This window comes from Pygocentrus nattereri, chromosome 20 (assembly GCF_015220715.1).
Source record: "Pygocentrus nattereri isolate fPygNat1 chromosome 20, fPygNat1.pri, whole genome shotgun sequence".
Taxonomy (NCBI): Eukaryota; Metazoa; Chordata; class Actinopteri; order Characiformes; family Serrasalmidae; genus Pygocentrus; species Pygocentrus nattereri.
Window position 1 is genome coordinate 1,277,324 of NC_051230.1, and position 17,500 is coordinate 1,294,823.

The following is a 17,500-nucleotide window of genomic DNA, read 5'->3' on the forward strand; positions in this document are numbered from 1 at the left end:
CACCATCAGCTCTGTAACATTTACTCTTTATTCACTATCAGCTCTGTAACATTTACACTTTATTCACCATCAGCTCTGTAACATTTACTCTTTATTCACTATCAGCTCCGTAACATTTACGCTTTACTCACTATCAGCTCTGTAACATTTACACTTTATTCACCATCAGCTCTGTAACATTTACTCTTTATTCACTATCAGCTCTGTAACATTTACTCTTTATTCACCATCAGCTCTGTAACATTTACTCTTTATTCACCATCAGCTCTGTAACATTTACTCTTTATTCACTATCAGCTCTGTAACATTTACTCTTTATTCACTATCAGCTCTGTAACATTTACGCTTTATTCACTATCAGCTCTGTAACATTTACTCTTTATTCACTATCAGCTCTGTAACATTTACACTTTATTCACCATCAGCTCTGTAACATTTACGCTTTATTCACTATCAGCTCTGTAACATTTACTCTTTATTCACCATCAGCTCTGTAACATTTACACTTTATTCACCATCAGCTCTGTAACATTTACACTTTATTCACCATCAGCTCTGTAACATTTACTCTTTATTCACTATCAGCTCTGTAACATTTACTCTTTATTCACCATCAGCTCTGTAACATTTACTCTTTATTCACTATCAGCTCTGTAACATTTACTCTTTATTCACCATCAGCTCTGTAACATTTACTCTTTATTCACCATCAGCTCTGTAACATTTACTCTTTATTCACTATCAGCTCTGTAACATTTACTCTTTATTCACCATCAGCTCTGTAACATTTACTCTTTATTCACTATCAGCTCCGTAACATTTACTCTTTATTCACTATCAGCTCTGTAACATTTACTCTTTATTCACCATCAGCTCTGTAACATTTACTCTTTATTCACCATCAGCTCTGTAACATTTACTCTTTATTCACTATCAGCTCTGTAACATTTACTCTTTATTCACCATCAGCTCTGTAACATTTACTCTTTATTCACTATCAGCTCCGTAACATTTACTCTTTATTCACTATCAGCTCTGTAACATTTACTCTTTATTCACCATCAGCTCTGTAACATTTACTCTTTATTCACCATCAGCTCTGTAACATTTACTCTTTATTCACTATCAGCTCTGTAACATTTACGCTTTATTCACTATCAGCTCTGTAACATTTACTCTTTATTCACTATCAGCTCTGTAACATTTACTCTTTATTCACCATCAGCTCTGTAACATTTACTCTTTATTCACTATCAGCTCTGTAACATTTACTCTTTATTCACTATCAGCTCTGTAACATTTACTCTTTATTCACCATCAGCTCTGTAACATTTACTCTTTATTCACCATCAGCTCTGTAACATTTACTCTTTATTCACCATCAGCTCCGTAACATTTACTATTTATTCACTATCAGCTCCGTAACATTTACTCTTTACTCACTATCAGCTCTGTAACATTTACTATTTATTCACTATCAGCTCCGTAACATTTACGCTTTACTCACTATCAGCTCTGTAACATTTACTCTTTATTCACTATCAGCTCTGTAACATTTACTCTTTATTCACCATCAGCTGTGTAACATTTACTCTTTATTCACTATCAGCTCTGTAACATTTACTCTTTATTCACCATCAGCTCTGTAACATTTACTCTTTATTCACTATCAGCTCTGTAACATTTACTCTTTATTCACCATCAGCTCTGTAACATTTACTCTTTATTCACCATCAGCTCTGTAACATTTACTCTTTATTCACCATCAGCTCCGTAACATTTACTATTTATTCACTATCAGCTCCGTAACATTTACTCTTTACTCACTATCAGCTCTGTAACATTTACTATTTATTCACTATCAGCTCCGTAACATTTACGCTTTACTCACTATCAGCTCTGTAACATTTACTCTTTATTCACTATCAGCTCTGTAACATTTACTCTTTATTCACCATCAGCTGTGTAACATTTACTCTTTATTCACTATCAGCTCCGTAACATTTACGCTTTACTCACTATCAGCTCTGTAACATTTACACTTTATTCACCATCAGCTCTGTAACATTTACTCTTTATTCACTATCAGCTCTGTAACATTTACTCTTTATTCACTATCAGCTCTGTAACATTTGGAATGAAGTGCTGAAGAGACTAGACTGTTGGCTTCTTGATGTCTGAATTTGAGTTTAAGCTTGATCTTAAGTTTGATTTTGAGTTTCAGTTTAAGTTTGGTGTTGAGCTTGCATTTGAATTTAGGTTTGGATCTGAGCTTGAGCTTTAATTTAGTTTGTGCAGCTGGTCCAGATGTGTTTGGGTTTTAGAGAGTAAGTCAGGAGTACAGTAATGAGCGGTGACATTAATGACTACAGTGATCTCATCATGTTTAGAAAAAAAGCTCAGTAATTTGTAATGAATGACCTTTTTGAGCGTCTGCCCTGGCACTGCTAACTGGCCCCCTCAACCTTTAACCAGCCCCGCCAAACTGAAATTCTGGCTGTACCGCTGGTTCACTGGCATGCTCTGAGCTCCAGGGTGGGAGTCCTGCTGACATCAGCCGAGGTCTTTATTCTATTTAGAAATGTATTTATTTTAGTCTTTGTTCCATTTTCCTCGGATCAGAAGAGCCGTAATGGACAGCATGAGGAGAATCTTCAGCCTTCAGTCCTCCTGAGAGATGAGTGATTAATGTGCTGCCTCTGAGTGGATGAGTCAGTGAGTGAGAGAGAGAGATTTAGATGTCAGAATGAATCATGAATTCTTCTTTCTAAGCTTCTTAAGCCAGTGAGTCTTTGACATACTGTGATTGCCGTACATCAAAACAACATCAGTGTATCAGTAAAGCTCGTGGGTAAAGATCACGCTGCGTTATTTTAATTGAAATAATAGATTTCTGTCGGATTAGCTGAACATGTTGATTCATCAAAACACCCACAGAAAGTTGTCTGGCGCTGTGATTGGTCAGGACGATCACAGAACTCTGTAAAACCCCTGAGACTGAACCACTGCTTTTCAAAACTCCCCCATAACTCAGTCTGTGAGATGGAATAAGAGGCTCAGAGGGTTTGGTGTGAAACGGTTCAGACGTCTTTACAGTGGTGGTGAATCAGGCGTCGCCATGACTACAACACAGATATAGACACTTTATTTACCATCCAGAACCACCAGAGAACCCACATTTTAGGAATACAGGAATTTAGTGTATCTACATTTGAAAAGAGATTGAAGATTTGGGACTGAAACTGAGAATTTAGATACCAAATTCTGAATTTAGTGCATTCGAGGATAGATTGAGGTTTTAAAACCGAAATTCTAAAGGTAGCTACCAAATTTTCAAACTTTAGTGCATCTTTTAATTTGGTAATATATTGAAGTTTTGAGGCCAAGATTCAGAATTTAGTGTACCAAATTTTAAATTTAGTACATCTGTGCATTTAGAAATAGATTGAAGGTTTGGGGCCAAGATTCAGAATTTAGGTACCAAATTCAGACTTTAGTGCATCTTTACATTTGACAATATATTCAAGTTTTGGGACCAAATTCTGAATTTATTGGATCTGTACAATTAAATATAGACTCAAGATTTGATTAGATACTAAATTTAGACTTCAAATCAAATTGTTTATTGTCACATCACATTTACACAGGCGGACAGTGAGTAAAAGTATTAGGTGCGTATATATATATATATACAATGACTCTGAATATACACAATATACACTAGTATTGCACTATTCCAGTGTACAGTTGTACAGTAATAAGTTATGAAATCTATGAAATGTGCTGTTGTATCTGAATACAGATTGAAGATTTGAGACTGAAAATCTGAATTTATATACCAAATTTAGACATTAGTGCATCATTGCAAGTTTGATTGACTATAGATTGAAAATTTGGGACCAAAACTGAGGATTTAGAGACCAAATTCTGAATGCTGTGAATTTGTTTTAATGTGGATTGAAGCTTTGGATCGTAGGGAACGTTAGATCCTAGTCTGCATCGTTAGAGTCGCGCAGCTCATCTTTAATGTTCCTCTTTAAACGGGAGACACTGCGCTGGACGCTGGATGGGCTGCTGTACAGTTTGGTTGTACAGTGTCTATAAACTCAGGCCAAATGCTGCGCCTGACCGGCCGTGATGCCGTTCACCGTCTCTCCTTCACCCACTGATTAACTGACCTTCCTCTCCTCTTCTCTCAGCAGAGAAACGGACTGAAGCTGCCCGGCCGGAAGGACCGGTGGGAGACGGCTGTTGTTAAACAGCAGAAAGAGGAGAAGGAGGAGGCGGAGGAGGTGACCCCTGAGCTGGATGACAGTGTGTTCACTGACCTGCCGTCCAGCATGGAGCGGACGCAGGAACGAGTGAAGGAGCGGCTGCTGAAGAAAACCTACTCGAAGAAGAACAAGCGGGTGAGTGTCTGTGATGCTGAAGTGGACACAGGTGACCTGGGCAGCTGCCCGGCGCGCTCGTTAGGAGTGTTTATTCACTGTGGCTGCAGTCGGTTTGTTTACTGCTCGCTGCCCCGCCCCCGGATAGACTCCAGCGATGTAGCCGCTTGCCGAGCTGTCCAAACTCACTTTCCTAAGTAAGCCAAGCTTTCTTACTTCTATTTATATATATCGCATGTTTCATACACAGTAGAACTCAGGCTGTATTAAAAATAAGAAATATAGATGTTGAGCTTAAGATGGGCTTAAGTTCGAGAATGGTATTGAATTTTGGCTTTAGTTTGAGTTTGAATTTCAGTTTGATTGTTAAATTTAATTTGATCTTAAGCTTTAGTTTGAGTTTGAATTTGAGCTTTAATTTGATCTTGAGCTTTAATTTGATCTTGAGCTTAAGTTTGAACTTGAGTTTGATCTTTAGTTTGAGTTAGAATTTCAGGTTGATCTTGAGCTTAAGTTTGAGTTTGATCTTGAGCTTAAGTTTGAGCTTGTGTTTGAACTAGAGTTTGATCTTTAGTTTGAGTTAGAATTTCAGGTTGATCTTGAGTTTCGGTTGATCTTAAGCTTAAGTTTGAGTTTGATCTTGAGCTTAACTTTGAGGTTGATCTTGAGCTTAAGTTTGAGCTTGTGTTTGAGTTTGAACTTGAGTCTGATCTTGAGCTTGACTTTGAGTTTGATCTTGAGTCTGATCTTGAGCTTTGTTTCAAGCTCATTGCTGAGCAGTAGTTTGAGTTTCATATTGATTTTTGTTGCACTCAAATTTTCTCATATTCTTGTCAAAATGTGACAGTAGTGACTCGCGGGTGCATTCATTGTGATGCACATCCTGTATATCGTAAAAATGTTTTGAAGTCTCATGATATTAAATTGTTTCCCTATCGCTCACCTTTAGGGCTCCTATTCTACATTTCTTTGTACTTTATTTGAATCCCTCTCATAACGTTTGTGTGCTGTTATGGGTAAAAACAGTTACAGTTCATTTCTACAGTTTTTCCCCTTAAAATTAGATTACTGTTCCTTTAAGACTGAGCTCTGTTTTGATTGGCTGTGCCAAAAATCAATCTGGACTGATACACTCCTTTTAACTTTTAGTGAGGGTGGGCGGAGCTAAACTTCTGTGTGTTGAATAGGTGGATGAATAAATGTGTTGTTTTTAATGACATCACAAAACAATGAATTCCATATATCGACGTTGTCGAAACAAAACCTTGTATCTCCGAAACGGTGACTTCACAGGAGAAGGACGAAACTATGTTACTTTTAATGCAAGTCAATGGAACCAGAATTTATTTCTGGTTCATTTCGGGTCATTTCTGTTACTCCATTCGTCATGGAATTTACAGACAGTGTAAAGGGTAAAGTGTATTTTCAGATTATGTCAAAAACTGAAAAATGGAGGTATGAGGTTTTCTTCTGACAACGATATGGTAGAACCTCTATGGTTAAATACACTCACATGACAAGCCGCCTCGCGTTGTGCAGCGTCCCGAACTTCAGTTTCTATGTGTAGAGTGTACAAGTGAACTTGAACCTGGCGGTTTAGAGGTTCTCCTTGCTGCCGTTCTACAGCAGCGCTCTACTGCGTGATGCTGCTATGTGGCATGCCTGTTGTGCGGCGGTCTTTCGTGCCCCCTCCTGCACACATTTCAGCTGCAAAGTGACTCATCAACGGGACATCATGAGGAGAAATCGAGCATGAGTTGACACAGATCAGGATCTGTGTAGCGGTCTTCAGTTATTTAAGATAGAGGAGGCAAAGCACTGACAGGCTTCCTTTTCTGTTTTTTCTCCTCTTGATTTTATACATTAGAGAAGACGCCAGGCCTGATCGGTCACCGGTGCTTTCTGATTGGAAAGTTTTACAACCCAGTTTCCAAAAAAGTTGGGATGCCGTGCAAAAACGTAAATAAAAACTAAATTCAATGATGTGCAAATCATCTAAACCCTATATTTGAATGAAAATAGAACAAAGACAACAAATCAAATGTTAAAACTGAGAAATGTTATTGTTTTTCGAAAAACGTGCTTTTGATGCCAACAACATGTTCCAAAAAAGTCGGGACGGGGGCCTGTTTACCGCTGAGTTTCATCATTAATACAGGATTTCAGCTGCTCAGCAGTTCATTTGTCATATCTTTCATTTCATAACACCCCAGATGTTCTCAGTGGTGACCGGTCTGGACTGCAGGCAGGTCAGTTTAGCGCCCGGACTCTTAATACGGAGCAGTGCTGCTGTAATACATGCAGAATGTGGTTTGACGTCGTCCTGCTGAAATAATCAAGGCCTTCCCTGAAAAAGACGTCGTCTGGACGGCAGCAGATGCTGATAAAACATGTTTATATCATTCAGCTTTAATGGGGCCTTCACAGATGAGCAGGTCACCCAGGCCATGAGCACTAATGCCCCCTAAACCATCATGAATACTGGCTTTAGAACTGAGCACTGATAACAGTAACAATGATTACAATGATTTGCACATCATTTCTTGTGTTTTTATTTATATTTTTCACAGTGTCGCAAATTTTTTGGAAATTGGTTTATAATTTTTTAAAATATAAATGCCAAAACTATTACTTTGGCCCAAAAACCGTGATGCATACCGAACCGTGGGCCCGCTGTACTGTTTCGACATTAATCCTCTTTTAGGTCATATAAGTGAGTACAAATGAGGTTTTCTGTTATATGCGCTGTTTAAGCCAAACGTGAGGACTGTCTAATAACGTCCCTGATGTCTCCTGATGGACAGGCTCAAGTTATCTGGCTGTACAAGAAATCCTGCTTTGTGGACTAAGCCCAGACCTCCTGCAGCAGCTTTAGCAGAGCCTATAAACAGAGCGTATAATAGCCGGCGTGGGCGTCCGTCAGCTTCTCACAGACAAGCTGGCAGCGTCGATATCCTCCCCGATAGAGAGAAAGAAAAGAAAACGAGTGATTTCCACACGGCTGTAATTGCAGAGCGGAAGAAACGGCACAAAGCAGCCATCTGGATCAGCGAGAGTGTGTATGCGAGTGTGTGTGTAGATTTCCTTACTAACACTGCGCTCTGGGACCCACACACACTCCTGAAAGCTCTCAGAGCCCTAATGAGCTCTCAGCATGCTGCCTGATTTACTCATGTAAGAGAAACTGTTTGATTTAGAGGGGACGTTGAAACTGCGGCCCGGCCGATACATCGCTTCGCTGATCAACTCGCCGATATTAAAGGAAAAATTTACGCAGTTTTTTCTAGACATGAACTATTAATCATTTTTATATGAAATGATGTAAAATATGTCAAAAATGATCATAGTTTAATTGCTTCTACTGCTTTTTCTTATACGCACAAGTCCTTTTCTTATATTTATATCATTGGTATACATTTTTTATACTAACTGTCGAACCTCATTCTCTGCTGTTAGTGTTTTCTCTCTGGTGTGGTCCAGAGGAAGATGGGTTCCCCTTTTGAGTCGTGGTTCCTCTCCGTGTTTCTTCCCCTTGGTCTAAGGGAGTTTTTCCCTGCCACTGTGGTGTTGCTCATGGGGGCTCAGACCTGGATTTTCCTGTAAAGCATCTTAAAGCGACTAAACAATGTCTCTTATAAAAAGCACAAAATTAACAATCTGCGCTTTGATTAATCTTAAATTACTTGAGCTTTATGTTTAATTTACTAGAAACAAAAAACACAGGAAGAAGAAACACTTTTCACTACTAACAGCTAAAATCACGGCCTCTCCAGCTCTAACGGCTGAATACACGGCCTCTCCGGCTCTAACGGCTAAAAACACGGCCTCTCCAGCTCTAACGGCTAAAAACACGGCCTCTCCGGCTCTAACGGCTAAAAACACGGCCTCTCCGGCTCTAACGGCTAAAAACACAGCCTCTCCGGCTCTAATGGCTAAAAACACAGCCTCTCCGGCTCTAACGGCTAAAAACACAGCCTCTCCGGCTCTAACGGCTAAAAACACGGCCTCTCTGGCTCTAACGGATAAAAACTCGGCCTCTCCAGCTCTATCGGCTAAAAACACGGCCTCTCCGGCTCTAACGGCTAAAAACACGGCCTCTCCAGCTCTAACAGCTAAAAACACGGCCTCTCCAGCTCTAACGGCTAAAAACTCGGCCTCTCCAGCTCTATCGGCTAAAAACACGGCCTCTCCGGCTCTAACGGCTAAAAACACGGCCTCTCCAGCTCTAACAGATAAAAACACGGCCTCTCCGGCTCTAACGGCTAAAAACACGGCGTCTCCAGCTCTAACAGATAAAAACACGGCCTCTCCGGCTCTAACGGCTAAAAACACGGCCTCTCCGGCTCTAACGGCTAAAAACACAACCACTCCGGCTCTAACGGCTAAAAACACAACCACTCCAGCTCTAACGGCTAAAAACACGGCCTCTCTGGCTCTAACGGATAAAAACTCGGCCTCTCCAGCTCTATCGGCTAAAAACACGGCCTCTCCGGCTGTAATGGCTAAAAACACAACCACTCCGGCTCTAATGGCTAAAAACACGGCCTCTCCAGCTCTAATGGCTAAAAACACAACCACTCCAGCTCTAACGGCTAAAAACACGGCCTCTCTGGCTCTAACGGATAAAAACACGGCCTCTCCAGCTCTAACGGCTAAAAACACAAGCACTCCAGCTCTAACAGCTAAAAACACGGCCTCTCTGGCTCTAACGGCTAAAAACACGGCCTCTCCGGCTCTAACGGCTAAAAACACAGCCTCTCCAGCTCTAACAGATAAAAACACGGCCTCTCCGGCTCTAACGGCTAAAAACACGGCTTCTCCAGCTCTAACAGATAAAAACACGGCCTCTCCGGCTCTAGCGGCTAAAAACACGGCCTCTCCAGCTCTAACGGCTAAAAACACAACCACTCCAGCTCTAACAGATAAAAACACAGCCTCTCCGGCTCTAACAGCTAAAAACACGGCCTCTCCGGCTCTAACGGCTAAAAAAACACGGCCTCTCCGGCTCTAACGGCTAAAAACACGGCCTCTCCAGCTCTAACAGCTAAAAACACAGCCTCTCCGGCTCTAACGGCTAAAAAAACACAGCCTCTCCGGCTCTAACGGCTAAAAACACGGCCTCTCCGGCTCTAACGGCTAAAAACACGGCCTCTCCGGCTCTAACGGCTAAAAACACGGCCTCTCCAGCTCTAACGGCTAAAAACACGGCCTCTCCGGCTCTAACGGCTAAAAACACGGCCTCTCCGGCTCTAACGGCTAAAAACACGGCCTCTCCGGCTCTAACGGCTAAAAAAACACGGCCTCTCCGGCTCTAACGGCTAAAAACACGGCCACTCCAGCTCTAACAGATAAAAACTCGGCCTCTCCGGCTCTAACGGCTAAAAAAACACGGCCTCTCTGGCTCTAACGGATAAAAACACGGCCTCTCCAGCTCTAACGGATAAAAACACGGCCTCTCCAGCTCTAACGGCTAAAAACACAACCACTCCAGCTCTAACAGCTAAAAACACGGCCTCTCTGGCTCTAAGGGATAAAAACACGGCCTCTCCAGCTCTAACGGGCCTCTAAACGCGGCCTCCCGTAACGCGTACGTTCATCTACAAATGAACCTAAACCAACTCCACATTTCTTCTCTATAAAAACTGAAATGTACCTCGAGTTTGACCACCTCCTTTAGGTGCTGGTTAACCGCTGTGCTGTTACCCCCATCGTCCACCGCTGAGAAAGACTCTCGGGCCTGGTAGACTGGTAGACAAATTTTCTAAATGACTTTCTCAAATGAAGTTTTAAAAAATTAAACAGTTTTTTGGCCAGTCTTATCGGTTAAGCTGAGGTTACTCTGTACGACTTTTACCCTGATTTTATCCCCGATTCTCAGCTCAGCTGGTCGGCTCTAGTCTGCAGATGTTTGGGTCAGTCGGAGTCGGCAGTTGGAGAGAGAGTCGAGTCATATGTGAGCGGCGCAGACTCAGAATTTCAGCTTCCGGATCGAGTTTCAGAGCAATCAGAGTTTTATCAGCCGTTTGATTTTATGACCTGACGGATTCCTGCAACAGAATGAAAACTGGGAGCGCGAAAGAAGAAAATACAGCAAGTTAACAAAGAAAGACTGAAACGTCTCTCAGGATGTGCCGTAAGCTTTCTGGCGGTAAACTGCATCACTGTTTTCCTGGATGATCTGAGGCGTAAACATGATTTTAAAGCCTGGAAGTGAATGAAAGAGCTGTGCCGTTAGTGGAACAGTGATGAAATTCAGCCAAGAAACACTTAACTGTGCGTTAAAATGTGCTAAAATCTGTTAAACACGACTAAAACTCTAAAATCTACCGGACTGATCACATCTTTACATCTGTTGCTCTCACTTCCACATGCTCCCCTGCTGCTTCTTTACTGCGTCAGCGCATTCACCACCAATCTGGAGAACCAACTCATGATGTAAAGAGCCATTTAATGATGTAAAGGGTTCTTTTCTTTACTAAAAACCATCATTTTTAAGAGTGTAGCACCAAAAACGGTTATTGATGCCAGCTTGATGTGAAGTTGGATGCAGAAAGGTTCTATAGGTTCAATGGTGTGAAAAAGGTTCATCTACAGCACATTCTTTATCAATCTGAAGAACCATTTCATCATCCAAAGAACCCCTTAATCATGCAAACTGTTCAAGGTTCTACATAGAACCATTTTCTTTACTGAAGAACCATCAATTATTAAAGTGAAGCACCAAGCGTTGGTTCTTCTATTGTTACAAGCATGATGTCGTACCTCTAGAAAAACCTTTTTTTGGTGCTATGTAGAACCCTTTTCATAAAGGTTCTATATATAGAACCATATACAGCATACCTCCATCAGTCTGGAGAACTGTTACATGATGGAAAGAACCATTTAATCATGCAAGCGGTTCTTGGAGTGCTTCTGGTTCTATGTAAAACCCTCTTTACTGAAGAACCCTTGAGGTAGCACCTTTTAGTGTGAGCTGGGTCTGAGCGTGTATACAGGCTCGCTCCCGGCTCAGCAGGGACTCTGTGGCTGGATTTGATTTTATCCCCCATGAAGAGGCAAAGAGAGTTAAAGCCAGAGCAGCTGCACTGCCTGAGGATGGACACACACACACACACACACACACACACACACACACACACACACACACACACAGTACCTTAACCTCAGTATCCAACAGGCAATTTTTCTGCTCTTTTAGTTTTCAAATAAAAAAGCAATTGTGGTGAAAACAACACATGATCAACTGAGGACCAGCAAAATGTCCTCACCTGAGCAAAATCTCATAGTCCTGTCATAGCAAGGACACTAGGTCCTCACGAGTATAGCAATACACACACACACACACACACACACACACACACACACACACACACACACACACACACACACACTAACTGAAGGCCGCTATGAGATTGAGGTATTTTCATGTGATGTTTCCATAAACAGTACCAGCTAAATTCCCACAGTGTCTCCACACCCTGTGCTCCGCCCTGAGCTCCTCCCTGAGCTCCGCCCTGAGCTCCACCCTGTGCTCCACTCTGAGCTCCACTCTGAACTGGTGTCTGCTTCACCAACACTGACTGTATCTACGCACTCTTAAAAAGCTCCTCAAGGGTTCTTTGATAAAGACAATGGTTGGAGAGCTCAAAGATCCCTGTGCATGCTTAAATGGTTCCTCAGAGTGATATGGTTCTGTATGAAACCATTTAGATGGTTCTACATTGTTTCTATATGGGTTCTGCTGTTGTTACAATGTTAAGCCTGATGTCAAGGGTTCTTTAAAATAAGAGGTATCTAATGGATATGAGCCATCCAGGTGTGCCCTCTGTGATCAGTTGATGGTACAAAAGTAGCAGAAACAAGTTTATTTTAGCTTCAAAAGACAAACGGCACTTCTTCCTAAAATCAAGTCCCAGTTTCATCTCATTCCTTTTCCGAATTTCTCAACACGAGGCCTGAATGTTAAAGGGTTAATCCTAGATATTTGTATGTAGACTCATTTCCCTCTGAAGTGGCGGCAGGTGGAAAGTTCAAGGACATTTTAAAATGAGTTTAAGACATTATTATACCTGTGCTTTGTAAAGCTTGACTGAGTCGTTGACCACTACTTGGCGCTGACCGGCTGCTGCTGTGCTGCATGCAGAGCGAGCTGTAATTCCATTCAGGCTGGAATGTCTGCAGACGGAGATTGGCTGTAATTACGGAGCGCTGGATTAGCTGCAAGACAGAGGTTTGGGCAGTTAGGAAGGCAGGAAATGGCAAATAAATAAGTAATGCAAGCAAATGGAGGGAAATCTACAGCCTGTGACAGCACAGGCTTCATAACAGCAGGGAAATCTACAGCCTGCGAGAGCACAGGCTTCATAACAGCAGGGAAATCAACAGCCTGTGACAGCACAGGCTTCATAACAGCAGGGAAATCTACAGCCTGCGAGAGCACAGGCTTCATAACAGCAGGGAAATCTACAGCCTGCGAGAGCACAGGCTTCATAACAGCAGGAGAAATCTACAGCCTATGACAGCACAGGCTTCATAACAGCAGGAGAAATCTACAGCCTGCGACAGCACAGGCTTCATAACAGCAGGGAGATCTACAGCCTGTGACAGCACAGGCTTCATAACAGCAGGGAAATCTACAGCCTGTGACAGCACAGGCTTCATAACAGCAGGGAAATCTACAGCCTGCGAGAGCACAGGCTTCATAACAGCAGGGAAATCTACAGCCTGTGACAGCACAGGCTTCATAACAGCAGGGAAATCTACAGCCTGCGAGAGCACAGGCTTCATAACAGCAGGGAAATCTACAGCCTGCGAGAGCACAGGCTTCATAACAGCAGGAGAAATCTACAGCCTATGACAGCACAGGCTTCATAACAGCAGGAGAAATCTACAGCCTGCGACAGCACAGGCTTCATAACAGCAGGGAGATCTACAGCCTGTGACAGCACAGGCTTCATAACAGCAGGGAAATCAACAGCCTGTGAGAGCACAGGCTTCATAACAGCAGGGAAATCTACAGCCTGTGACAGCACGGCTTCTATTATTGTATCAGCCATGACATCATAACAATAGAAGAACCCTTTTCAGAGATGTTCTGAAGAACCACTTCATGATGCAGACAACACTTTAATCATGCAAAGGGTTCTTTGAGTGCTCTTGACTGAAACGGTGTCAAGCGGTGTGTAACAGTCTGAAACTTTGTAACGGTGTGTAACAGTCTGAAACAGTGTGAAATGGTGTGCAACAGTCTGAAACTGTGTGAAGCGGTGTGTAACAGTCTGAAACTTTGTAACGGTGTGTAACAGTCTGAAACTTTGTAACGGTGTGCAACAGTCTGAAACTGTGTGAAGCGGTGTGCAACAGTCTGAAACTGTGTGTAACGGTGTGAAACGGTGTGTAACAGTCTGAAACGGTGTAACGGTGTGTAACAGTCTGAAACGGTGTGAAACTGTGTGTAACAGTTTGAAACGGTGTGAAACTGTGTAACAGTCTGAAACGGTGTTAAACTGTGTGTAACAGTCTGAAATGGTGTGTAACTGTGTAACAGTCTGAAAAGGTGTGAAACTGTGTGTAACAGTCTGAAACTGTGTGAAACTGTGTGTAACAGTCTGAAACAGTGTGTAACTGTGTAACAGTCTGAAACGGTGTGAAACTGTGTGTAACAGTCTGAAACGGTGTGAAACTGTGTGTAACAGTCTGAAACGGTGTGAAACTGTGTGTAACAGTCTGAAACGGTGTGTAACTGTGTAACAGTATGAAACGGTGTGAAACTGTGTGTAACAGTCTGAAACTGTGTGTAACAGTCTGAAACGGTGTGAAACTGTGTGTAACAGTCTGAAACGGTGTGTAACTGTGTAACAGTCTGAAACGGTGTGTAACAGTCTGAAACTGTGTGAAACTGTGTGTAACAGTCTGAAACGGTGTGAAACTGTGTGTAACAGTCTGAAACGGTGTGTAACTGTGTAACAGTCTGAAACGGTGTGAAACTGTGTGTAACAGTCTGAAACGGTGTGTAACTGTGTAACAGACTGAAACGGTGTGAAACTGTGTGTAACAGTCTGAAACTGTGTGAAACTGTGTGTAACAGTCTGAAACGGTGTGAAACTGTGTGTAACAGTCTGAAACGGTGTGTAACTGTGTAACAGTCTGAAACGGTGTGAAACTGTGTGTAACAGTCTGAAACGGTGTGAAACTGTGTGTAACAGTCTGAAACTGTGTGTAACGGTGTGTAACAGTCTGAAATGGTGTGAAACTGTGTGTAACAGTTTGAAACGGTGTGTAACTGTGTAACAGTTTGAAACGGTGTGAAACTGTGTGTAACAGTCTGAAACGGTGTGAAACTGTGTGTAACAGTCTGAAACGGTGTGTAACTAACAGTCTGAAACGGTGTGTAACTGTGTAACAGTCTGAAACTGTGTGTAACAGTCTGAAACGGTGTGAAACTGTAACAGTCTGAAACGGTGTGATACTGTGTGTAACAGTCTGAAACTGTAACAGTCTGAAATGGTGTGAAACTGTGTAACAGTCTGAAACGGTGTGAAACTGTGTAACAGTCTGAAACGGTGTGTAACAGTCTGAAACGGTGTGAAACTGTGTGTAACAGTCTGAAACGGTGTGTAACTAACAGTCTGAAACGGTGTGTAACTGTGTAACAGTCTGAAACTGTGTGTAACAGTCTGAAACGGTGTGAAACTGTAACAGTCTGAAACGGTGTGATACTGTGTGTAACAGTCTGAAACTGTGTAACAGTCTGAAATGGTGTGAAACTGTGTAACAGTCTGAAACGGTGTGAAACTGTGTAACAGTCTGAAACGGTGTGTAACAGTCTGAAACGGTGTGAAACTGTGTGTAACAGTCTGAAACAGTGTGAAACTGTGTGTAACAGTCTGAAGCGGTGTGTAACTGTGTAACAGTCTGAAACGGTGTGAAACTGTGTGTAACAGTCTGAAACTGTGTGAAACTGTGTGTAACAGTCTGAAACAGTGTGTAACAGTCTGAAGCGGTGTGTAACTGTAACAGTCTGAAACGGTGTGTAACTGTGTAACAGTCTGAAACGGTGTGAAACTGTGTGTAACAGTCTGAAATGGTGTGTAACTGTGTAACAGTCTGAAACGGTGTGTAACTGTGTAACAGTCTGAAACGGTGTGAAACTGTGTGTAACAGTCTGAAACTGTGTGAAACTGTGTGTAACAGTCTGAAACTGTGTAACAGTCTGAAACGGTGTGAAACGGTGTGTAACAGTCTGAAACGGTGTGTAACTGTGTAACAGTCTGAAACGGTGTGAAACTGTGTGTAACAGTCTGAAACGGTGTGAAACTGTGTGTAACAGTCTGAAACGGTGTGTAACTGTGTAACAGTCTGAAACGGTGTGAAACTGTGTGTAACAGTCTGAAACGGTGTGTAACTGTGTAACAGTCTGAAACGGTGTGAAACTGTGTGAAACTGTGTGAAACACATTGAGGTGCGTTTCCTCTGGTTTGATGGGTGTGTCAGAGGTGTTGCCCAATCAGCAGTGACATGTATATAAACCCCATATTGTATGTATCAAAGCAGGCAGTAGATTCTAGTAAAGCCTCTACAGATGCGGCCACTGCGGCTTGGTGTGCACGACCATTGAAGACGGTAGATTTAAGTGTTATATTTTAATGTAAAGTTTTTAAATAGAATGTTCTAGAAGGATGGCAGGAATAACCTTCTCAGTTGCCATAGTTGAAAACGCTTACATAACAGCAGTGTTCAGCTCACCATCGTTTCCGTGTAAATAAAGGTTTTTCAGGGCTGAATGAAGCTCAGGCTTAATTGACTCGTTAGGACCGCTTAGGCAAGTCGAGACTCTTCGAAACTTCTGCTCAATGACCTTGTTCTCCTCTAAGCAGCTGCCTGAGGATCTGAAAATGAGGCTAATTTGTGACCACAGACTGAGAGAAGACCAGAAAAAGATATCAAAGCATTTCCAGCTCCTGTTTCCACTGCCAGAAACATCTATAAGAAATGACAGTTAAGGGGAACTGTGGGACAGAGAGAGAATATGAGAGAGAGAGAGAGAGAGAATATGAGAGAGAGAGAGAGAATATGAGAGAGAGAGAGTGGGAGAGAGAGAGAGAGAGAGTGGGAGAGAGAGAATATGAGAGAGAGAGAGTGGGAGAGAGAGAATATGAGAGAGAGAGAGTGGGAGAGAGAGAATATGAGAGAGAGAGAGAATATGAGACAGAATATGAGAGAGAGAGAGCGAGAGAGAGAGAGAAAGAATATGAGAGAGAGAGAAAGAATATGAGAGAGAGAGAGAGAGAGAGAGAATATGAGAGAGAATATGAGAGAGAGAATATGAGAGAGAGAGAGAGAGAATATGAGAGAGAGAGTGTGAGAGAGAATATGAGAGAGAGAGAATATGAGAGAGAGAGTGGGAGAGAATATGAGAGAGAGAAAGAGAGAGAATATGAGAGAGTGGGAGAGAGAGAATATGAGAGAGAGAGAGAGAGAGAGAGAATATGAGAGAGAGAGAGAGAATATGAGAGAGAGAGAGAGAGAGAATATGAGAGAGAGAGAGAGAATATGAGAGAGAGAGAGAGAGAGAGAGAATATGAGAGAGAGAAAGAATATGAGAGAGTGGGAGAGAGAGAATATGACAGAGAGGGAGAGAGAGAATATGAGAGAGAGAGAGAGAGAATATGAGAGAGAGAGAGAGAATATGAGAGAGTGGGAGAGAGAGAAAGTATGGGAGAGAGAAAGAGAGAGAGAAAGATAGAGACAGAGAGAGAATATGAGAGAGAGGGAGAGAGAGAAAGTATGGGAGAGAGAAAGAGAGAAAGATAGAGACAGAGAGAGAATATGAGAGATAGAGGGAGGGAGAGAGAGAATGAGAGAGAGAGAAAGAATATGAGAGGGAGAGAGAATATGAGAGAGAGAGGGAGAGGAAGAGAGAGAATATGAGAGAGAGGGAGAGGGAGGGAGAGAGAATGAGAGAGAGAGGGAGGGAGAGAGAGAATGAGAGAGAGGGAGAGGGAGGGAGAGAGAATGAGAGAGGGAGAGGGAGGGAGAGAGAGAATGAGAGAGGGAGAGGGAGGGAGAGAGAATGAGAGAGGGAGAGGGAGGGAGAGAGAGAATGAGAGAGA

At 42.3% G+C, this 17,500-nt stretch overlaps 1 protein-coding gene across 11 annotated transcripts in view; it reads left to right on the plus strand.

Moving 5' to 3' along the window:
* The window catches only part of fbrsl1 (fibrosin-like 1), a 546,240-nt gene that overhangs the window by 80,149 nt on the left and 448,591 nt on the right, over positions 1 to 17,500 (plus strand). For 9 of the 11 annotated variants that reach the window (XM_037531602.1, XM_037531607.1, XM_037531605.1 and 6 more), the window contains exon 2: positions 4,200 to 4,409. In XM_037531602.1, coding sequence (XP_037387499.1) covers positions 4,200 to 4,409 — 210 coding nt within the window. The remainder of the gene's footprint in view (positions 1 to 4,199; positions 4,410 to 17,500) is intronic. The other 2 variants (XM_037531603.1, XM_037531610.1) reach the window with 1 other exon arrangement.